The sequence below is a fragment of the Ceratotherium simum genome, chromosome 36, assembly GCF_057802395.1.
Source record: "Ceratotherium simum simum isolate JZ-2026a chromosome 36, ASM5780239v1, whole genome shotgun sequence".
NCBI lineage: Eukaryota > Metazoa > Chordata > Mammalia > Perissodactyla > Rhinocerotidae > Ceratotherium > Ceratotherium simum.
In genome coordinates, this window is record NC_141935.1 from 934,946 (window position 1) to 959,237 (window position 24,292).

Consider the following 24,292-nt stretch of genomic DNA (forward strand, 5'->3'; position numbering starts at 1 on the left):
AGAACGTGCACATAATTGAAGTTTTACTATACATAGTTTCATGGCCATTTGGGAGTTTTTTCTCTTGAAACTTAATATTGACCCATAAAACTCAGGAAAGGGAGCGACTAAATATAGCCACAGAAATTAAGAAAACCCCATAAAATATAGTGACAAGGACTCTAAAATCGTACTGTCAAGCAGTTTAGAACCGACAGTTAAAAGCTAAAAGACAGAAATCGCAGTCTGACACATCGGAGTCTGCTTTTTCTTAAGACTACATAATCTCTTGCAGAAAAGCTAACAGGGCCTCTGCAAGTTTTTTTCCTCTACTGATTCCCATATGGTCTGAAATGCCTCTGCTCTAAACCTGATTCCCTAAGTTATACACACACACACACACAGACACACACATATACACATTCTCCACCTTTGACACAACTATGAACATACGTAAATAAAGAATGCTGCTTACTCGGAGTGTCTTGGCAGTCGGGGAGGGAGATGCGGGGGGAGAATCAGACTGGGATTTCCTATTCCGAGTGAACTCTTTACTTCGGGTATATAAAGAGGACATGGTTCCTCAGGATGCAGACAGACACTCAATCACTGGATTCTTCACACAAAGCTGGGAAATTGCCTCTGTAGGTTACCCTCACAGAATCTCTCTCCTTTTGAGTTGATACAAAGACGACTTTGGATAGAACTAAATAAAGGATAAAAGCCACCCTGTAAATTATAGTCTTGAGTTCTGAACCAGTCCACAGTCCGACAGAGTCTGAGAGGCGTGTTCCCTCAATATCTCCCGTTCAGCTCCCCACAGCACTCGGGACTGTGGCTTATGGTGGAGGGTACCGTGCTGAGACACATCTCGTACGCCTAGATTGAGTCTTTGATTCTCCCAAAGGATACTTCTTATTGAGACTTGCTCCCCAACAAAACCTGAGTCTAGGGTCCCGAAGACACCAGATCAAATCCCAGAAGAAAGACGACCGTGGATCCTGCTGGAGGACGAGCCTGAGAACAACTACCGTCACTTTATCCAGAGGGAAGAAATACAGATCCTCTAGAAATCATGCTGTCTTCCCTTAGCTTGACTCCACTGGGCTGGAAGGGGTTTGCAACTGCTGGGATAAATTCAGGTTAAACAACTTAAAAAAAACCCAAAAAAACGTAAATAAGGAACCAAGAGTTTATGAGAAAGAAGCAGTCTGAGGAAGTCAAGTTTCCCTAAGTTCTCCCAGACGAAGCTGCTTTTACATATAAACACTCAGAGTCACACACACATCTTCTCCCTCCCCTCCTCTGTTTTCTGACATTCCAAATCCCTATTCGCTCAGCCAGGAATGCTGGAGAGGAGCCAAGGGCAAAGATTCACTTTCAACTCAGAATTCGGGTTGCCACTTGTAGGAGGAAAAGAAAGCCTGCCAGCTTCTAGCCATAAAGGGAGGCTCTTCAGGGGCATGATTAGGGACAAGACCCACGAACCTCCCAGTTCCACTGCCTCAGTCAGATGGCTGTAGTCTCAAAGGCTGCTTTCTCTGAACACTTCTCCAAATATGAGAAGCGGGATTTTTCAACTCCTGGATCTCTTAAGTAACAAAGCCCAGACAGACCATCTGTCAAAGCACCTTCAGGTTAGACACGTCCAATTGAATGACATGTCATTCCTGCTGCACCCAGAGGAAGCCCAGCAAATTGAAACTCTGGCCCACTGCAAAGGAAGCTCTCTGCACATTAAAGACCTGAATGGCTGAGTCTCTAAGTATACAGCATACCAGAGTTTTCTAAAACGCCATAATCAGGGAACATCAAGATGGAAAAGGGGGTACATATGAGGGAAGGAAAGAGGGCTGGAAATGAAGAGAGAAAACAGAGACAGTAGGGGAGACACATGACGACAGGACTGAGTCTCCACAGGGAAAAACAGGAGTTAAGGAAAAAGGAATTTATTTGCTTGGTGTTGAAGCACTTTGGATTTGGCCTTGAAATATCTCAAATTTAATCTTCTGCACTCTGTTGTCACCACCACCCCATTCAACATTTCTAGGCCACATGCTTTCTAAGCCAATGGGTTTATGCCCAAGGTAACAACTCACTTCTCTCTGGGCTCTTGGAGACTCTATCCTGCCCTCTCTCTTCCCACATAAAATTTATACTTCTCTCTTCAAATCTTCCCAGCCTGCTACTCTTTTTCCTCTAATTGTTTTGATATCTTCTTTATTCTTATGACCAATTTTGTGAAATTAAATCAAAGGAAACAATCAGCTGCTTGGGGGTTGGTCTGAAGAATAGAATTGAAAAGAGTTTATAAAGGGGTCCTGACTGATTCCCAAACTAAAAAACTTCCTAAGAAGACATCAATTCTACCACAAACCAGAATTCTAAGATCTGTGAATCTCATATTTTTGATCCTGCTTATATAGTTAATCCCATCTGATAAGAGTGAGTTTTTCTTCTATTAGACCTCTTCACTTAGAAAGACGGAATGTAAAAAGCCTGTTGATTACTCTCATTACTTTTCTGTCTCTTTTCACTTCCCTCTTTTGTCTACTTCCAGGCAGTACTAACAATTGTAAACTCTTTTAGACTTCACAAAGTGTTTTAACGTACATCATGTCCCCTGATCCTCTCAATCATGCTGACAAGTACATTACCATCATCTTACAGATGAGGAAACTGAAGTTCCAAAAGGCTACATGACTTGGCGAAGGACAAGGGGGTGTATTCTTAGCAGCCTCTTAGCGAAGAGGACCTTCCTTCGCCTGTCCTTCGAGCAGCACCCTCTTAGCAGCCACTAAGAGGAGGGCAAAACACAACAGCCTGAGGAATCAGCATTGACGGACTAAGGTGAAGTGTCTGAGAGGGTCTGAAAAGATGGACCAATTCAGATCCTTCAAGGAGATTCCAGGTACTCAAGACACTCACAGGACCCACACATCTATGGACAGCTAATCTTCGACAAAGGAGCCTAGAACATAAAACGGAGAACAGAAAGTCTCTTCAACAAATGGTGTTGGGAAAACTGGACAGCCACATGCAAAAAAATGAAAGTAGACCCTTACCTTACACCATACACAAAAATTAACTCAAAATGGATTCAAGATTTGAATGTAAGACCTGAAACTATGAAACTTCTAGAAGAAAACATAGGCAGTACGCTCTTCGACATTGGTCTTAGCAACATATTTTCAAGTACCAGGTCTGACCGGGCAAGAGAAACAATAGAAAAAAATAAACAAATGGGACTACATCAAACTAAAAAGCTTCTGCACAGCAAAGGAAACCATCAACAAAACGAAAAGACAACCTAAAAATTGGGAGAAGATATTTGCAAACCATACATCTGATAAGGGGTTAATCTCTAAAATATATAAAGAACTCATGTATCTCAACAACAAAAAAAATGACAACCCAATTAAAAAATGGGCAAAAGACCTGGAAAGACCTTTCTCCAAAGAAGATATATAGATGGCCAAGAGGCACATGAAAAGATGTTCCACATCATTAACTATCAGGGAAAGGCAAATCAAAACTACAATGAGATATCACCTCACGCCCGTCAGAATGGCTATAATTAACAAGACAGGAAACAACAAGTGTTGGAGAGGGTGTGGAGAGAAGGGAACTCACATACACTGCTGGTGGGAGTGCAAACTGGTGCAGCCACTATAGAAAACAGTATGGAGATTCCTCAAAAAATCGAGGATAGAACTACCATACAATCCAGCTATTCCACTGCTGGGTATTTATCCAAAGAACTTGAAAACACCAATGCGTAAAGATACATGCACCCCTGTGTTCATTGCAGTGTTATTCACAATAGCCAGACTTGGAAGCAACCTAAGTGCCCATCAAGGGATGAATGGATAAAGAAGATGTGGTATATATACACAACGGAATACTACTCAGCCATAAGAAATGATGAAATCCAGCCATTTGTGACAACATGGATGGACATTGAGGGTATTATGCAAAGTGAAATAAGTCAGAGGGAGAAGGTCAAATACTGTATGATCTCACTCATTAAGTAGTAGATAATAACAACAACAAACAAACAAACACATAGAGACAGAGATTGGATTGCTGGTTACCAGAGGGGAAGGGGGGAGGGAGGGGGGTGAAAGGGATAATTAGGCACATGTGTGTGGTGATGGACTGTAATTAGTATTTAGGTGGTAAACATGAGAACATGATGTAATCCATGCAGAAATAGAAATATAATGATGTACACCTGAAATTTATACAGCGTTATAAACCAATGTTACTGCAATAAACAAAAAATAAAAAAATAATAATAAAAAAAAAGACACTCACAGGAACATGTCAGAGATACAGGAACAGAGATAAATGCTCCAGAAAGTTAAATCTAAGCCCTTTCTGTTGTTCATTTGTTCTTTTATATATTTAATTTTTCTTCAGGTTGGCCAATGAGCATTTACTGTTTCCTTTTTCACTCAAAAGACATTAACTCTCCTGCGAACATGAGTGTCCTTCACATTCCAGTGAAAATAAACACTGAATGGAAATATTCTTGGTTGGTCACTGTCTGTGTCACTTAGTCATTAGAAAATGCAGTTTTCAGGTAGTACACCACATTTCCAGTACCATTCCCAAGTTTGGTAAAATGCCTCCCAGTGATGATTCCCAAAGCAACCAACATACCACCATGCTGTACATGTCGTTTGGGAAGGGTATGGGCCTTGAGGTTAGATATCCTGGATTGAAATTCAAATCCCTGCTTAAATCTCACATGGTCAAGTTCCTTAACCTCACTGATTCTTATCCGGCTTACTTCAAAAAGGGTGATAATAATGTCTACCTTGCAAGGTTGTTATTTGTTTTAAGCCTAATATATATATGTATCATCAACACAGTGCCTAGCATATGGTCATGCTCAATTTAGGGTAGTTATCACAAAAACTGCTTGACCAATTTGCACATGCACTTAGAAAGCATACGTAAAGGGGCCGGCCCAGTGGCATAGTGGTTAAGTTCGTGTGCTCCGCTTTGGCAGCCCAGGGTTCACAGGTTCGGATCCTGGGTGCGGACCTATGCACCGCTTATCAAGCCATGCTGTGGGGCCGGCCCCATGGCTTAGCGGTTAAGTGCGCGCACTCTGCTGCTGGCGGCCCAGGTCCGGATCCCGGGCGCGCACCGACACACCGCTTCTCTGGCCATGCTGAGGCCGTGTCCCACATACAGCAACTAGAAGGATGTACAACTATGACATACAACTATCTACTGGGGCTTTGGGGGAAAAATAAATAAATAAAATTAAAAAAAAAAAAGCCATGCTGTGGCGGCGTCCCATATAAAGTAGAGGAAGATGGGCACGGATGTTAGTCCAGGGCCACTCTTCCTCAGCAAAAAGAGGAAGATTGGCAATGGATATTAGCTCTGGGCTAATCTTCTCACAAAAAAAAAAAAAAAGAAAGCATATGTAAAGATCTAAATGAAAATCTTAAGCGAAGAGCTCAGATGCACTCATTTTCCTTGTGGTTATGCAACAGGCTACTGAAAGAGATGACAGAATTTCCTTTTCAAATGCTTTAGGAAAAACCAATCTATCTTCCTCCCTCCCTCCCAATCTTCTTTCTTGGAAGGTAGTGCCCTAGTGTAAGGAAAGGGTACAGTAGGAGATAGCAGCCTGGTATAGTTAGGGGATTGGCTTTATACAGGGATTGAGCAAATAAGTAAAGATACTGAGGATAATGGGAACTAGGTTTCTCACTGTCGGAGAAGGCAGGCATAAATAAGAAAAAAGGAAAAGCTAGAAAGAACCTTGTGGTGGTATGCAGGAATTGAAGGTATTGGTGTGAACTAATGATTTTATATATATATATATAAAAAATATATATATTGATTTTATATATAAACATATACACATATACATAAATATCTAAAGATGTAAGTGTGTGTATGTGTGCCTGTGTAAGTAAATGTACCTATATATGTATTTCCTAGCTCTGTGCACGAAGAGGGCCTGAGAAGAGCCAACACCCAGTAAGTAGCATTTCACACACCTGGTGCCCAGATCCTTGTTTCTAAATGCCACTCTCCCCCAAAAGAAACAGGAAATGGCTAAGTGCAGAGCTGGGGCAGGGAGAGCAAAGGAGCCTGGCTCCCTTGTGTCAGAAAGTAAGGAAGCACTTACACAATCATGGGGGAGTGACAAAGGGCAGACCCAGAGACTTGCTTGAAAATCATACCTGGGACAATCTGAGCATCAAAATAAACAATGACAGTAACAAGTTATAACCCATTGAATAAAATAGGAATCCATGAGTCCCACTAATATAAATAAATGAATGAAAAAATAAATGAGGAGAGAAAGCTCTTCCTTATAGTAGAATGCCTACTAATGAGTGTGGAAAGAGTAATGAAATTAGAAAAATCACCATTTGGCAAATATCATTGTGAAATCAATCCAAGAAAGGAAGATTAATGGATGCCAAAACTAGCAGGAAAAGTACGATGAGGAACTGGATTTTACATAATCTCAAAGTATCACCTCATAAAATATCTATTAATCACAAAGGAGGAAAAGGAACCTTACTGTGGAGAAACCTGGCAGACACCATCTTAATCCAGTGATGAGAAGTCAGCAGTGGGACAAACTTTTAGGGCACAAGGAGAAGAGCAAAGTGTCACTTCTATGACATTACGGTAAAAAACTGGGTCTAGTTATGAGGAAACATTGGACACAAACTGAGGGACACACGTGATAGGCCTGTTATCTTTAAAAATGTCAAGGTCACGAAAGTCAAGGAAAGACCAGACAGATATGAGAATCTGGCGTAATGGTGATCCCGAGCTGGATCCTTCTGCTACAAAGGACATTATTGGGACAATGGTGAAATCTGAATGTGGTCTCTGGGTGAACGGTATACAGGAGTTCTTTGTACTATTCTTGAAATATTTCTGTAAGTTTGAAATTGCTTCAAAATAAAACATTAAAAAAACCCAGTTATTTCATCTTACTAGGGTGGGGGAGGGGGCAAATGAGGTAACTTCTTTTAACTCTGAGAACTTCTGAAAGACAGTCTCATTACAGACGTAATTAAGATTCTATGGTCACCAAAGACCTGGCTTTGTTAATGGCAGCTGGAAGTCATTTGCGCCTAAGGCAAAGTGACTGTGTACTGAGACTCAAGAGAAGTCATGAGTCAAGCACATGGCTACAACCAGACCAATAAAAAGTGAAGCAGAAGAGCAAATATCAGCGTGCATTACACATGTAAGGTAAGGGTATGCTTCCATGAAACGCTGCTCCAGGTATATAGGATACATTTATATGTATACTGGGTCACAGAGATAAATGGATTTCTTACTGTGGGTTACCATCGAAAATATGTGAAAGCCAAGAACACAGAGTCAGTACAAGTCCTTCACTGGTGAGAAAAGCAGGAGCAGTTTCTACTCTGGCATGACAGGAGGACAGTCATTCCACCCCTGCGTTATCACAATGGCAACGGATATGTGCTTTGACTGCCTGATCAGTAAAATCTGAAAACACTAAAGAAGTCACTACTTCTTAAACAAGATTAGGGATTTGGTGGACAAACACACCACAAGTCGAGGGAATGATTTTTTATTATAGTTGATACAATTCCTAGAATCATCTCTCGTGTCTGTCAGACCGTCAAGAGTTTCACCATACAAACATTCAGACTACCCAAAGGCACTCTGCAAACCCTGGGTGTGGCCTATGGCATGAACGGAGATTCCGCAAATGTCCCTGAAGGGCTCTAGCTAAAAGAAGCAGTACAGCCCTTACTATCATCTCAAGAAAGGAATGTTTGGAATTCCAACTGTTTCTTCCTAAGTGAAGAACACAGTTCCCCGTTTTCCCCAACAAACCGACAATTCAAGATCAATAGCGTTCATTACCAGATGAAGAGGGAGACTGTAGTTGCCCAGTCTTTAGAATTTGTAAGTATATTACATTTGGCCAAACATGATATAATTACTAAGTTCACAGAAAAACATTTTGGTTATTCTGCTTGCTGTATTTGCCATTCAACAGACCACTAGCCTGCAGAAGCAGTCCTGATATTTACCCAGGATAGAGCAAAGTGACTGAAAAACATTTTTTAAAAAAACTTCACCTAGTGAAGACTTTGAGTAGGACAAGGATTGAAGAGGACATGAGGAAGGAGAGAACATGAAGGCACAGGAACATCCTTTGCCCTTCGGTTCACAGCAAACTAACTTTTCATTCCTGAGGTACGAGAACATAAACACAAATATGTGTGCCTAGGATGGGGCAGATGCACCTGCAAAATCGTCCTCAGCTACCAACAATTGCTGCAGATAATCCTCCTAGTCCATCAGATTGTACAGCCCAGAGAGGTCCATTCTATCATGCTACAAGTCATGCAAAATCTCACCTCTTTTAAAATTAAAATGATCTGAGAGTGGTTTCACAATCTCACATGGTCCCCATTGACACCTTTCAAGCTTTTTCGTCACAAAAAAGAAAACAGGACAGCAGAATAAAGCTCTGGAGTGCTTCTGGCTGAGGGGGTCAGAAAAGACTCTCTCCATTAGCACTTGTGATGTCAGAATTGAGCCTAGGCTATGAGATGTTTACGTCCATAAATAAAGGTTGTATGACTTTAACCAGAAACTTTAGGCCTAGACTTTTCTGAAGGGGCCCCAAACTTGACACTCAATCATCTAGAACTGCCAACTCTAAGATTCTATCTTTGGCACAGTGCCAAAATCCTTTACCATTCACTGCCCATTTCATCAGATACCAAAAGCAGGGAAAGGTCCTTCTGGAAGGTAAGCATGGCTTCCAAACCACAAGGCCTTCAAGGCCAAAGGAGACCATCAACAGTTTGGTAGACATTACCTAGTGTTTCAAAAATTCTGCTGCTGCTTCCCACAAATCAACTTTTTTGGTAGCTTAGTTTATAAACTTCTGAGTAGTCACAATATACAGTATTTTAGTTCAGATTTAGAGAAGAAGGTAATGAGTCAAGTATTAAACAATTAAGAACTATAAATAGTTCAAGATTCCTGTTCTTCCTTTTGGAACTACGAGTTTGGAATAACGCAATAATTTTCAGGCCTATTTATGAAAACAAGCGCCAAAGAACATATTTTTATTACTTTTTTTTTTTTTTGGTGAGGAAGATTGGCCCTGGGCTAACAACCATGCCCATCTTCCTCTACTCTACATGGGGGATGCCTGCCACAGCATGGCTTGATAAGCAGTGCGTAGGTCTGTGCGGGATCCTAACCCGCAAACCCCAGGCTGCCTAAGCAGAGTGCGCAAACTTAACCAGTACGCCACCAGGTTGGCCCCAAAGAAAATATTTTTATTTTTAACCATCAACTGACACTTTTCTTCCATCAATCCATCTAACAAAACTAAGTGCTCACGCCATGCCAGGTTCCATTAGGGACATACGAAGTTCTTTAAGACATGATTCCTGTCTTCAAAGAGATTACCGGAAATATCAAGATTTATATAACTGCAAAGTGGGGGCCCCATACTGCTGAAACCAATAATCAAGCTCTAGTCTTCCATAAATTCTTGTTTAAGTGATTTCTAATCTCATACTAAACAAATACGCTGTTCTTAAAGGAGACCATCAGTAGCACACAGCCAAGTCAGAAGAACAGACTTCATTAGAGTTTCACTTACTATTCCATGGATTTACAATATTTTTTTTATTACTGAGCACTGGGAGGAGCCACAGTGTTATTTGGGGAAGGAGGGGTATGAGAAGTTCTTTGTCACTTATCTCCTTTCTCTTTCCATTTTCCTGTCTTCATCCTCAATTTTAATTAATGTAATGTGAAAATCTTCCCCCTTCTTTGGGGATGGGGAGGATAAATGATAACTCACATTTAACAATGACTCCTGCACAGATGCTCTTGAGGTGGACATATTAGGGATTTTACCACAAAATGAATCTCTTACCCTCAACTTTTCCTTTGAAATGAGTCATTCCAGAGTGAAGAGTCAGCCTTCAATCTACACATAAGGAAATGCAGAACAGAGGGAAGCCATGCAATTCTTTCCATTTAATAAAGGGTTTCTGACATGTGTTCTTTATGAAAAAGCAATAAAAGCTAAAAACCAGACCAAGAAAACACATCCCCTAAAAGGCTTGTGTATACGCTGGTGGGCTGTTGGTGGTGGGGGAGGAGACAGTGCCCTTCTGAGGTACAGGCAGTAACAGAGAGGCCAAGTCACAGGGGACCTGTAAGCCGCCCAGCACGGAGCTCACTAACATTCACTAGTCTACAAAATGTTCCTAGTCTTGCTCTCATATACTTAAATGACCATGTCCCGGTGTTATGCAAGTTTAAGTTTCAGAAACTCACTTCAGGGTAAGGGATTATATAGGCCGTTTAAGAAACTCACTCTATAAACCTGTCCTAGAGTTGGTTTATGGGTTTAGTGTTTTGCAATTAAATTTAAATTTAGCAACAGCTAAAAAAGGCAAACAGAGGTGGAAAGCTACCTCCATTTTATGTGGATAACTTGTGCAGCTTTTCTCTACTTCCACTTTCTTTGTAGGCCATACAGGAGAGAAACAGTGGTAAAGACAGAAGGGGCAACTGAAAACTTGAGCAGAGGTCTTCGAGGGTGGAGGGGGTGGGGGACCAACGCCTCCTACAGGGGCGTCTGGAAATATGTGGGGACACTGGTTCTCACAGTGATTGGACAGTGCTATCAGCATTAGCAGGATGTCCTATCACGCTCCAGACAGGCCCGCATAATGAAGAATTACTCTGCCAAGATGCTCACAGTGCCCTGAGGAGAAAAAAATGTTTGAACTGATCAGAAGCACTAACAGGGCAAATTAAATCTTTTTTGATTAACTTAAAAGTAGCCAAAAGGGCTCTCTCTACAGGTTATACGGCTGGTTAAGCACTGGATAAGTAACTTAAAAAGAGTATGACCTAGGGGCTGGCCCCGTGGCTTAGCGGTTAAGGGCTCGCACTCCGATGCTGGCCGCCCGGGTTTGGATCCCGGGTGCGCACCGATGCACCGCTTCTCCAGCCATGCTGAGGCCGCATCCCACATACAGCAACTAGAAGGATGTGCAACTATGACATACAACTATCTACTGGGGCTTTGGCGGAAAAATAAATAAAAAAAAAAAAGAGTATGACACCTGAAACTTTTGTAAAAACTATAAATACTCAGTAAAGTCAAGAGTTGTTTAAAAAAGTTGTTTATCTCAATATAGTTGTTTAAAAAAGTCAAGGAGAACGATGCTGAATAACACCATATTTTTATACCATATAATACTTAAATATATTTTAGAGTAAGTTTTAAAATAAGTAAATCTGTTTAGTGCACAAAGATCTTTGTGATATTTAGGTTGTGCTTCTAATCGGTATGTCAGGCAAACATACTACCATCTGGTGGCAACATACCTGAAATTTAGGCTTAAGTATTTGGTAACAATGAGCTTCCTGAAGGTGAAACCTACAACTTAAAGTTATAAAATCAGAGAACCATCACAAACTATGAGCAGTGGAAGCCTACAGAAATAAATTATAGACACAAAGGTTCAGAAATTCTACTTTAGGTTCAAGTTTCTTAACTGTCATCAACTTGATTTATTTTTTAACATTTTGGTAATTTTCTTTAAAGCCTATAAATCTAGCTGAATGCTCCATCAGGTGGTAAGAAAAGGAACAATTATTTCCCATCATTAGTAATTGCAGAGTTTTAAGGAAAAAGGTCCTTACTAAGAAAAGCAATCTATGTATACGGTTCATGTAGAAATTTAAATTCTTCAACTAGTCTTCATAATTGTGAACTTATAGTTGGTCTAGAAGTAAAGTCTGCTCCATTCATCTGGGTTTACTAAGAATAATTCCTCCTTAGCATTAAAAATGTAGTCAGAAACTCAATGCCTACTTTTCTTAGAACAGTGCAGATCTGGAAGCATACGTGAAAGAACCTTCCTAGTCTACCTTGAACTAGCTCGCACCCTCTTGGCCTTGCCGACACTATTGATACAGAGTGTGTTTGTCCCCGTGCCATCTATGTATGCTTTATGTCCACGTTTTCAGTTAAAAATGCTTTAGAACAGTTGATGGTGAAAGACGCCCACTGCAGTATCAGGCTTAGTCTCTAATCCTCTCATGTCTCTTATGTGCAAATTATTTTCTTCTTTGACAACTGAATCCTCCAAATATCCACCTTCTCCTTTTTCTGCCTTTCTCATTTCCACTGGACATCAGTTAGTCCCTTCACTAGGATTCTGCCAGGAGAGGTTTAAGTTTTGGTTCTGGCTAAAAAATACAGCTATAGCTCTGAAGATGACATAAAAGTTTCTCCCTGTGCCTACGACACAGGAGGTACCCCCAAAAGCTGATTATTAGAGAGAAAAAGTTGACAGAGAAAACATTTCATAGGGAGAGTACTATTTTTGTCCAGATTATTTTTGCCCATGGCAGGTAAAGAGCAGTCTGCATACTATGTAATAAAAAATGCATTTCAACTCCCACATCATAATATAATTCAGCAACACCGCTCCTTCAGCCAGCCATGGGGGGAGGAGAAGCAATTCCCCGGGCACACGAAAGGAACGGTCCTGTCAACCCTGTCGTTCCCACACTGCAACGCTAATGTAATTCCACATACACACAATTATGCTCAGGCAAATACTGCTGCAGAGCATAAGAGCTACATATGCATTTCTCTAAGGAACACAACTTGTGACGTTCATGAGGCATGCAAACAGGACCAATGTGGGGATCAAATTAATTCAATTCCTGGAGTCTGCTGTTTAGCATGCAATACTGGAAAGAACTAAGCTCCATGATGACCGACTGCCTGGCACACATAAAACCACTTGCTGTTTCTAGGAGCGCAAAGGGCAGAGAGGAACTAATGGTCTGAGTGCCCCAGGCGCTGTGCTAAGCAAGCAGTCTCCGTGATGCTGCATGCAACGTTACCATCCAGGCTAGTCCGTGTGGGGGTTGATAACGATGCGTTACTGCAGTTAGGGTCGAAGAGTCAATCTCTCTATGTTTAGTTAGCACATATTTAAACAAACAAACCAAAAAATACCTTTTCCATGCCATAGACTGTCGGTGACCTAGCTATCTCACACATACATGCTATTGGTCCTAATACAGACTGAGTGACGGTATCCAAAACGTCACCACAAAACTCCAAGAGCACCTGGAACCTGTGTTAACCACACAGAAGGGTGACCGCAGTCTGATACTTCACCTGTGGGACCTGTACCACCCAGCGCAGTTAGTCAAACATCTTCACTGCTCTGGTGCTTTTTGTGGGAAATATTCAGACTTTATGTTTGTTTTTCCTGCCCCACTTCTTAGCTTCCTTTTGTTGTTCCCAAACAAGTTGGAAGCAAGACAATTTAGTGTGGATTCTGGTTTCCTTCTTTTTATTCTCTGCAGGAGTCTGTAAAAGACAAGTATTCTTATACTTGTTCCTTGAAGGTTTGATAAAATTTCTCCTCAAATTAGTCTAGACCTGGGGCCTTTGGCCAGAGGTTGGGATGGTGGTGACTGAAGTTATTATTAAATTTTCTTTAATGGTTATTGGGCTTTTCTGTTTTCCTATTTCTTCTTGAGTCATTTTGATATTTTTTATTTTCCCAGAAGAGTATCCACTTTAAGTTTGCATGCTTATTGGCATAATGTTGTTCAAAATAATGTCTTATGATTTTTAATATCTGTTTTATGTGTAATTTTGTCCCCCTTCCCCTTCCTAACACTGTTCATAACTACTGTTTTTTTCCCCGTGGTCAGCTTGTCAAAGGTCTATGGTATTTTATAAGTCTTTTCGAAGTTCCAGCTTCCGGTATTACCAACCACCTCTCTTCCTGTTTGGTTTTCTGTTTGCTAACTTCTGCTTTTATCTTTATTTTATTTCATCCTTTCTACCTTATTTGGGTGTACTCTGTTCTCTTCCTAGCTTCTTGAGTTTGAAAGTTTAGCTCACTTATTTTCATTCTTTCTCATTTTCAACCTTAACTGTGCATTTAAGGTTAGATTTCCCTCTTTAGCTGCTCCTACAAGATCTAATGTGAAGTAATTTCATTGTTCCATTCTAAATATTTTGTAATTCTTATTATATCTCCTTAACCCACATAGTATTTAGAAGGGAGTTTTTAGTTTCCAAAGTACTCTTTTCTTGTCCCATTATTTTTTCATTGTCATTACAAAAAACTGTAACCCCTCTATGATCTCAATTTTATACCACCACCTCCTATCTTCCCAGCTCAGTCTCTCTCAGTAGTGACCCCGAACTATCCTTCATCCTGATGGAATCTCCACTGTCTCTCAGGCCCCTGATGTCCTTCATCTCCCCCTAAGCCCCTCCATCTAGCCTAAATTCCATGCTCCATCCACCACTATCATTACCCTCTTTCCTCTCTCTCCTTTCATAGTACTCAGCAAAACTACAACCTTGTGTCAATTCAATTTTCTGCCTACTCCACAGGTGGACCTGTGCTACTGAAAGTGGCTGGAAAAAAATATACAACCATGCTCATTGCTTTCAATTTAAATTCATTACTTTGAACTTTAGTGGACTCTTAACACTGCCGGGCACTCAGATACTTCTCTAGTCCACTCACTTTCCTAGACAACTATTTCATCCCTTTTCCTTCCAACTCAAAACACTCAATACTTCCTTCCTCACATTCTTTCTTGGCTGCTGATCTTGCTTTCTCTTTCACTAAGAAGACTGAAGCAATCGGAAGAGAACTTCCACAGACTCCCATCACCATATTTACCCACCACTTGCCATCAATGAACTTAACGTGATTCTATTTGAAGTCAGTCTTTCAACTTGTGCCCTACATCCCATTTCCTCTTGCCTACTCAAGGGCCTCACTCCAGCAGTTCTCTATTCTTCCTCCTACATCATAATTTTTTTTTTTTTGCTCTTTCCTAGGTCATTCCCATCAGGCAACATGCAGCTATTTCTCCCATCTTAAAAACACCTTTCTCTTGGCCCTATGTCTCCTGCAAGCTGTCACTCCATTTCTTTGCCCCCCTTTGCTGAAAAACTTGTTTTAAAAGAGTGACTTTTCTCAATGTTTCTAATTTCTCTCCCCCACTGTGTCTTAAAACCACTCCAATAAATCTTTCTGTCCCATCATTCCATCACAAGTACTCTGATCAAGGTCACCACTGACCTCCAGATTGACCAAATCAATGGCCAGTCCTTTTTTTTCTTTTTTTTTTTTTGTGAGGAAGATCAGCTCTGTGCAAACATCTGCCAATCCTCCTCTTTTTTTGCTGAGGAAGACTGGCCCTGGGCTAACATCCGTGCCCACCTTCCTCCACTTTACATGGGATGCCACCACAGCATGGCTTGCCAAGCAATGCATTGGTGCGCGCCCGGGATCCGAACTGGCGAACCCCGGGAATGGCCAATTCTTAGTCTTCATCTTCCTTGACCTATCAGCAACATTTAACAAAGCTGATAACTATTTCTTTCTCAATACAGTTTTTTCATTCACACTAGAAAGGACACCACATTTCTTGGGTTTCTTCCTGGCCCTCTGGCTGGTACCTCCTATTCTCCCCAACCTCTCCATGTTGGAGCAGCCCAGGGTTTAGTCCTTGGTCCTCTTTTCTTTCTATACTGCCTTTCCGTTGTCTCATACAGTCTCATGGCTTTAAATATCATCTAAATGCTCCACAGATGCAACAGATCTAACTACCAATTTTCTAGATAGTGAATAGGTATTTCAAACTCAACATACCTAAAACTGCATTCCTGATATTCCTCCCCAGCGTGCTTCATCTGCAGACTTCCGCATGTCCCTTAATGGCAGCTCTCTCTTTCCAAATGCTCAGGCCAGAAACCTGGGAGTCATCCCAGACTCCTCCTTCCCTACATCCCACATGTCCAGGATCCTACCACCACTCGACACCTCCACTGCCACCATGTGACCCAGCCCCCATCATCTCTTGCCTGATGTCTGTACTAGTCCCCAAGTCTGATCTCCACACAGCAGCCAGAGTGATTCTAAAACAAGTCAGATCGTCTCACTCCTCTACTCAAAATCCCACAACGGCTCCTCATTTGGCTCAGGGTAAATGACAGAGGCCCACCACCCCTCTACCCACATGCCCCGACTGTCCTTCCTGGGGCTCTCCTCCATAATCTCTATGTGCCACTGCTGTCCCACCATGCGGTCTTGCTCCAGCTGCTCCCTCTGCATGGAACACTCTTCCTCCATACAGCTTTGTGGTGAACTCCCTCAGCTTCTTCAAATCTGTGTTCACATCTCAGTCTGTCGATAAGATTTACTCAGACACCCTACTGGATACTACAGCCTGTCATCTCTCCACCCAACCCTCCTCAGCCAAATTTTTTGTTCAAATGCTCCTATCAGTGTCTGACATATTATATACTTTATCATGTTTACTGTTTACTGTCTGCCTCCTCCCCTACTCCCTGCTAGAGGGAGTTCACAAGGCAGGATTCTTGTCTGTTTTGTTGAATCACGTATCCCAAGTGCCTAGAACAATGTATGGCAAATCCCAGGCACTCAATAAATATTTGATTACTGAATGACTGTTGGTTTTTAATTGAGTGTGGTCCTAATGATATACACATTCCATGTGCATTTTATACCTAGTGGATCAAGCTGGTTAATTATGTTGTTCAAATCCTTTATGTCCTGAAGTATTTTTGTTTGACATATTTGTTTCTGAGAGGGGTATGTTAAAGCCTGCAACTCTGACCGTGGATATGCTTTGTTATTCTGTCACTTTTTATTTTATAAACTTTGAGACTATATTTTCAGTGTCTACAGTCCATTATTTTATATCTTCTTTGCAAATTGTTCCTTTTTTACAAGTAAGAAATATCTTCCTGTCATTTGATGCTTTTTGTTTAAAATGATCTTTTGATGGATATTAACATTAGCTGCCATGGCAGCTTTCTGTTGGTATTTGCATATATTTTTCCCCATGCTTTTAGTTTTTACCTCTCAGAATCATTTTGAGGACAGCACACAGCAGAATGACTCGATATGAGTGTCTCTGGCTGTGTGAGAGTGCACGTCATCACCACCCACATCTTCTATTTGTCTTTCCCAGTCACTGTGTTTTCCCCATGCTGCTTCTCATCTCCTTTCCTGACTTCTATTGGACAGTGAATGAATTCTTAAAATTACCTATTTTTCCTCTATTGATTTAGGAGTCGTACCTTCTATTTCCATATTTCTATTACTTTAGTGGTTATTCCTGCATTTAACACACTTATTAAGTATATTTTTTCTTTAAAAGTCTATAGAGTTAATCAGTATCTTCTCTACTCAAAACAAGGACCATAGCACACTTTTACACCTTTAACACCATGTTATTATTACTAGAATTTTAGATCCAGTTTTTTAAACATAAAAAACTATTAGCTTTATCACCATATTTTAACACGTTTCTTGTATTTCACTTTCTTCTGCATTTATTTTTCTTTTTGCTGAAGAACATCCTTTAGTTTTTTCATCAGCAAAGGCTTGTGGGTTGAGAAGTTAGCCCTTGTGTATCTGAAAGTGCACAAAGATCACCGTACAGAGCTGCAAGGTCATACCTGCTGTCCACAGCACTGGGAAGGCACTCTTCTGTCTTCCGGTGTCCACTGTTGTCAGAGCCCACTGCCAATGTGACCACCATTCTTTGGTGAATTATCTGTATCTTTTCTCAGCATTTAAAATTTTCTCTATATCATTAAGTCCTACAATTTCACTATAAAAATATTATTAGTTATGGATTTATTTAACCTGCTTTACATATGGTGAGGTTTCCTATTCCGAGGACTCCTACCTTCATTTCTGGAAAAATTCTTGGCTGCAATTTTTATTATTATTATTTTCTCTTTTTCATTCTTCCTCTTTCCTCCTTTTTTTTTTTTTTTTTAACTCCTAGCAGATGTATGTTACAGCCCCTCAGGTTTCATGTCTTCTCCTTCATTTTTTCTAATTCTATCTCTAAAGAAGATTCTGAAAGATTTTTCTCCACTCTATTTTCCAATTCACTAATTTCCTCTTAAGCTGTAAAAAGTATGCTGCACAATTTAACTCTTCTTTTACTTCAATATTGCATTTCTTTCATTTCAATATTATATTCTTCACTTCAAGACTTCTAAGTGGTTCTTTCTCACACCTTTCTGTTCTTGTTTCATTACCTGCTATTCTTGTTTTGTGGAATCTAACTTCTTTTGTATGTTGAAGATTTTAACTTACTTTTAAACCCTCTTTAGATTGTTCTACTATCTTTTCTCTTAGGTATAAATTCTCTCATTTGTTGGGTTTCCTGACTGCTTTTCATGGCCTTAAACTTGATGTACCCTTTGTAGTGTTTTGAGGACTCCATTACAATGACAGTTTTAAACTACAAGCACCTGTCTCTGCAGGGCAGTCTCAAGTTGCCTCAGCTGAGAACAGACAAAACGCCAGCCTTGAACCAGATCTTAGTTCACAGCTCTGGGGTCTCTTCCCTCCTAGGTAGCCCAGCTCTGGAGTGTTAGCCCAGAAGTGGTTTGGGTCTGAGTTCTATCATGAGTGGGTCTCTGTGCTTGCTTGCTTCTGTCTGCCCTTCCTAATATCTGGTCAGGGGAAAGCAGCCTGTTCCTGTGACACCTCGAGGAGGAGCTGAACTAACCCAGCCCCCTTTGCAGAGAGCACGGCGTGTTCCTGATTCCTGGATTCATGCTCTGCATAGGTAGGATCTTTGCAAAAAACCCTGATCCCAGTTCCCTAGATTCATTTACAGCCGCCTACCACAGCGGCTTTTCTCTCCATTATTGGCCAAAGAGACTTTCTTTCCTGTTTTTAAGTATGATGAGGTATTTTTAAAATCTTTAAAAAATATTTACCCATCATTTCTTAATTTTGGAATGGGAGGGACAGGATTCAGTGTTCTCATCCTGCTATCCTGACCTGGAAGTCTTAAAATGGTTTTTACTTCTGAAATAATAGCAGTTCAATTCTCCTAAGCTCACCAGTCTGTAAACATTAGCAAATATATCCAAAGTTCAAACTCAAAAATCAACTGTAGTGGAGGAATATTCCCATTATTCAGAAGTTGTCTGTATTGAAATAAATAACAGATATACTGAAAAACCAGAAATGGAGAGAAGGTAACTTTAAAAAGGTAAGAAACTCGAGTCGGCAGCAGACTTTACTGTAAACCTTGTGTACAAACTCTCCCACTGCTTCCCGTAGATGGAACCAGATGGATCAAAAGAAGAGGGTGCTTTCCACAGCACTATGAAGAGCCACTGCAGCCAGCAGAGTCCTGTGTAAGCACCAGCCTGCACCCCCCACCTGGGGGACAGCCCCCACACAGTGAAGGAATGCTGGTCTGGGAATTCAGAACTGTTCTGGTTCATTCTCTGCCACTAAGTTGCTGTGTGGCTCTTGTTAAGCTATGCTCCCTTTCTGGGTCCCAGGTTTTTTATCTGTAAAATAAGGGAGTTGGGCTAGAATAGCCTCTAAAGTAGCTTCCAGAAATAATTTTCTGTGACCTCAACAGTTTGGTACTTTATAAGTATGCTGAGTCCTCCATTCTTCAGTCTGCTGAGTAAATAACTTGCCAGGTAAAGGAAGAAAACCATGCATTCCTGAAATCAGTCTTCAAAAACTGTAAGTCACAACCAGCCGACGCATGGTTCTGTCTGATCACCACGTTGCAGAGGAACAGCCTACTGGTGCCTGGTACCTGGATGCAGTTTGTGTGGGTGTAGACACAATCTAAGTTTTAAATAGAAAAAGCAAACCAACCCAGACCAAAACAAAAGCCCTCACACAAGGCCCAGACACAACAAAGGAAAAAAATATCTTTTCTACAAACATGTCTATCACTGATGGTTGAGAAGGTAAGAGAAATAAACCCAAAACTGCCCGGCTCAAAATGCAGACTGGGACAAGACTAAGCAGCATGCAGCAAAGTCATAGGACATGAGGGATCTGACTGCACACCGTAAAGTCTGTACACTTAGAAACTTCACATGAAGTGAAATGTAGGGAAGATAACGAGGAAGCAAAGAGTAAAGTGGGAATTCTACTAAAAAGAAGGAAGAGTGGATTAAGAATTTAAAAATTGGGTTAAAGTGGCAAAGAAAATTCCAGAATAAATCTCAGAGCTTCTCAGAGCTTTGACTAGGAGTCATACTGTGAATGCATGTGAACTGTTGAATTTCACACGCTGCTTCTGACCTCACAAGTGCGAAGGGTGGAGAGTTAACGCACGCACAGCAAGCCACAATCCCAAGCAATCTTCAGATAACAATTTAAAGATGTTTTCTAAAAGACACTCACTGCAAGGCACCTCACCACCCACAGTGCCGCGTGTGCGGCACAGGACACGGCGTTGACCCTGCTGTGTGTGGACGTGGACCATGCAGGCTGGGCTGGGGTGGCCCCTGCAGATTTCTGTCCACTATCCGGTACTTCCACCACAGCAGAAAGAGGCACTCAGTCAGAAGAGGGGGATCAAGTTCTCAGACAAAATCCCTACGTTAAGCTTCATGTTAAGGCTGATGAGCAGTCTTCCCTTTCACGGAAGCCTTCACTTTTTGTAAGTTTGCATTGTCAAAACATTTAAGAAAAAAAAAATTAAACAAGTAATGGGCTTATTAAAGAAAATTCAGAAAATAAAGAGAAGTAGAAAACAGTCAGTCAGGTTTAGAAGTCAAGATGGCGGCATAGGCAGACTATGAACTCACCTCCTCCCGCGGACACAGCCAATTTACCCCTGAGACAGAACTGAAAACTGAAAAAGAGGAACTCCTGCAACAAAGGACAATCCTAATTGAGGTAGAAGAGGCAGAAACTCCCTTCTGGAGAAGAAAAATGCCACCTTCACCAGCCGCAGCGCCTCATGGCGGCCAGGGAGCAGCTCACAGGTACGCAGCCTCCCTGGAGGCGCGGGGCCCTGAGCTGGGGAGCGCCCCCGCTGTAGGCATTTTGGGGACCCAGCACAATCGAGACCAGTGGCATAATATCTGACTTTGCCTGCTACTAAAGCATTGGGGAGTACCCCCAGAAAAGCTGGTTTACAAAGAAATCAAAACTGGCTCTTAAAGGGCCCACGCACAAACTCACCCGTTTCAGAAAGCAACCTAAAATCACCAGAAAGAAAGGTGCACAGTGCTTTGGTGAAAAGAGACTCACCTGATAGGCCGTGAGTGCATCTCGGTGAGAGGTGAGACCTCTCCAGGGACTGGGACATTGGCGGTGGCCATTGTTGTGGCCTGGTGTGGGTGTGCTGACACAGATGTCATTGGAGTTCTCCCCGGGGCATGCTAGCCCAGGGTCTGCCCCACCCGCTAGAGCACCAATTTAATCCAGCTCAGCCAGGGCAGGCAGCCCACCCTAGAGACTGGCCCCACCCAACAACAAGCCCTCAGGCAACTTGTGGGCCTGCATAGATTGGTGACTGGATTCTCTGCAGCCTGGCAACTGAGCCGACTTCAGTGGGGCAGGATGTGCACAAGGAGCGGGTGGAGAGTGTGGGGCAGTGGTGGAGTGTGTGGGGCTCCCGCCGTGGAGAGACTGGGTCTGCTTCGGGAGGTCGGGGCGTGCACATGGGGCAGGACTATGTTGACTGTGTGTGTGGACCTGTGGGTGGCAGGGCTTGTCAGCTGCAGAAGACTTGTGCTTCTCAAAGACCCACATAGGGGTTTGCCCCACCTTCCAAAGCCTGAAACAATTGGGTGCTCCTGTGCCTGAGGCCAGCCCCACCCAGCTGCAATCCTCAGAGAGCTGACAAGAGACCTAAAGGCTGGAGGCTTATAGCAATTGTAAGGCCCTGAGCCTAACAACCAGCCACGCTGGGGGCCTACTCACTAAAAGAAATACTGCAACACAAATGTGGTATTAGAACTTGCAGCCAACTGTGCTGGGGCTCCCCACACCTGATAAAGAGACTGAAAGGCCCATAACAACTACAAGCAGCTGAGCATTACAACAGCTGGCCAGGAACATAACTCGGCCTCCCTGGGTGCCTACAGGGAGAGCAAACAGGCCACAACAGAAGGACACATGTAGCCCACATAGGGGTCACCCCTGGAATATTGAGAACTGAGAGAAGCACACTGCAGGCCTCCTAAGGCGTCACTTACATAAGGTCACCTATCCAAGAGCAGGAGACGTAGCTGACCTACCTAATACGTAGACACAAGCACAGGGAAAGAGGCAAAATGAGGAGGCAAAGGAATACATTCCAAGTAAGGGAACAGGACAAAACCCCAGAAAAGGAACTAAGTGAAACAGAAATGAGCAACCTACCCAACAGAGAGTTCAAACTAAGAGTGTTAAGGATGCTCACTGATCTGGGGAGAAGAATAGATGAACTCAGTGAGAATGTCAAAAAAGAAATGGAAGATATAAAAAAGAACCAATCAGAAATGAAGAATACAATACTGGAAATGAAAAATTCACTAGAGGGACTCAAAAGCAGAATAAAGGATACAGAAGAACGGATCTGTGAGCTGGACAAAAGACTAGAAGAAATTACCCAAGCTGTTCAGCTTGGGTAAAAGAGAAAAGAATTAAAAAGAGTGAGGACAGTCTAAGGGACCTCTGGGACAACATCAAGTGCACTAACATCTGTGTTATAGGTGTCCTGGAAGGAGAAGAGCGAGACAAAGGGGCAGAGAATCTATTTCAAGAAATAATAGATGAAAACTTCCCTAACCTAAGGAAGGAAACAGACATCCAGGTACAGGAAGCACAGAGAGCCCCAAACAAGATAAACCCAAAGAGGCCCACACCAAGACACATCATAATCAAAATGTCCAGAATTAAAGATAAAGAGAGAATCCTAAAAGCTGCAAGAGAAAGTCAAGTTACATACAAAGGAAACCCCATAAAGCTATCAGCTGACTTCTCAGCAGAAACCTTACAGGCTAGAAGAGAGTGGCATGATATATTTAAAGTGCTAAAAGGAAAAAACTTACAGCCAAGAATACTCTACCCAGCAAGGTTATCATTCAAAATGGAAGGAGAGAGAAAAAATGTCCTAGACAAGCAAAAATTAAAGGAGTTTGTCACCAAGAAACCAGTGCTACAAGAAATGTTAAAGGGACTGATTTAAGGGGAAAAGAGAAGACCACAAATAGGAAAAATTATCTATTTCCATGATAAGAGGGTAATGGATACAAATGCACAAAAAAGAGGTTAGATATGATATCAAAAACATAAAAGGAGGGAGGAGGGGAGTTAAAGAGTAGAGCTTTCAGACAGAGGTCAAATTAAAGAGAACATCAATTCTGTATAGAAGAAGAAAGGAACAGAGAAGGACTACTAAAACACTGAGGAAAAATGGCAGTAAGTACATACTTATCAATAGCTACTTTAAACGTCAATGGACCAAATGCTCCAATTAAAAGGCATAGGGTGGCTGATTGGATAAAAAAACAAGACCCATATATATGCTGCATACAAGAGACACACTTCAGACCTAAAGACACTCACAAACTGAAAGTGAAGGGGTGGAAAAAGATACCCCACGCAAATGGCAATGAAAAGAAAGCTGGGGTTGCAGTACTCATATCAGACAAAATAGACTTTAAAACAAAAACTGTAAAAAGAGACAAGGGCATTACATAATGATCAAGGGAACAATCCAACAAGAGGATATAACACTTGTAAATATCTATGCACCCAATGTAGGTGCACCTAAATATATAAAGCAATTATTAACAGACATAAAAAGAGAAATAGACAGTAACACAATAATAGTAAGGGACTTTAACATTCCACTTACACCAACGGACAGATCATCCAAACAGAAGATAAATAAGGAAACATTGGCCTTAAATGACACACTAGAACAGATGGAGCTAGTAGATATATACAGAGCATTCCATCCGAAAACCAAAGAATACACATTCTTTTCAAATGCACATGGAACATTCTCCAGGATTGATCACATATTAGGCCACAAAAGAGGGAAAGTCTCCATAAATTTAAGAAGATTGAAATAATACCAAGCATCTTTTCTGACCACAACGGTATGATACTAGAAATCAACTATAGGAAGAAAATCAGAAAAGCCACAAATACGTGGAGATTAAACAAAATGCTACTGAACAACGACTGGGTCAACAAACAAATCAAAGAAGAAATCAAAAAATACCTGGAGACAAATGAAAATGAAAATACGACATGCCAGAATTTATGGGATACAGCAAAAGCAGTTCTAAGAGGGAAGTTTATAGCAATACAGGCCTATCTCAACAAACAAGAAAAATCTCAAATAAACAATCTAACAATGCACCTAAAGGAAATGGAAAAAGAAGAACAAACAAAGCCCAGAATCAGTAGAAGAAGGG

The 24,292-nt window shown here is 41.5% G+C and overlaps 1 protein-coding gene across 10 annotated transcripts in view; it reads right to left on the bottom strand.

The window, feature by feature from the left end:
- Positions 1–24,292, bottom strand: part of PPP1R12B (protein phosphatase 1 regulatory subunit 12B) — a 222,809-nt gene that overhangs the window by 46,812 nt on the left and 151,705 nt on the right. The window contains exon 1 of one of the 10 annotated variants that reach the window (XM_004438946.3): positions 455–1,066. The exons of 8 other annotated variants lie outside the window; for them this stretch is intronic. In XM_004438946.3, the coding sequence (XP_004439003.1) occupies positions 455–556 (102 nt within the window). In that variant the 5' untranslated portion in view covers positions 557–1,066. Of the gene's footprint in view, positions 1–454; positions 1,107–24,292 lie in introns of those variants that run through there. One more of the 10 variants, XM_087424266.1, reaches the window with a different exon arrangement.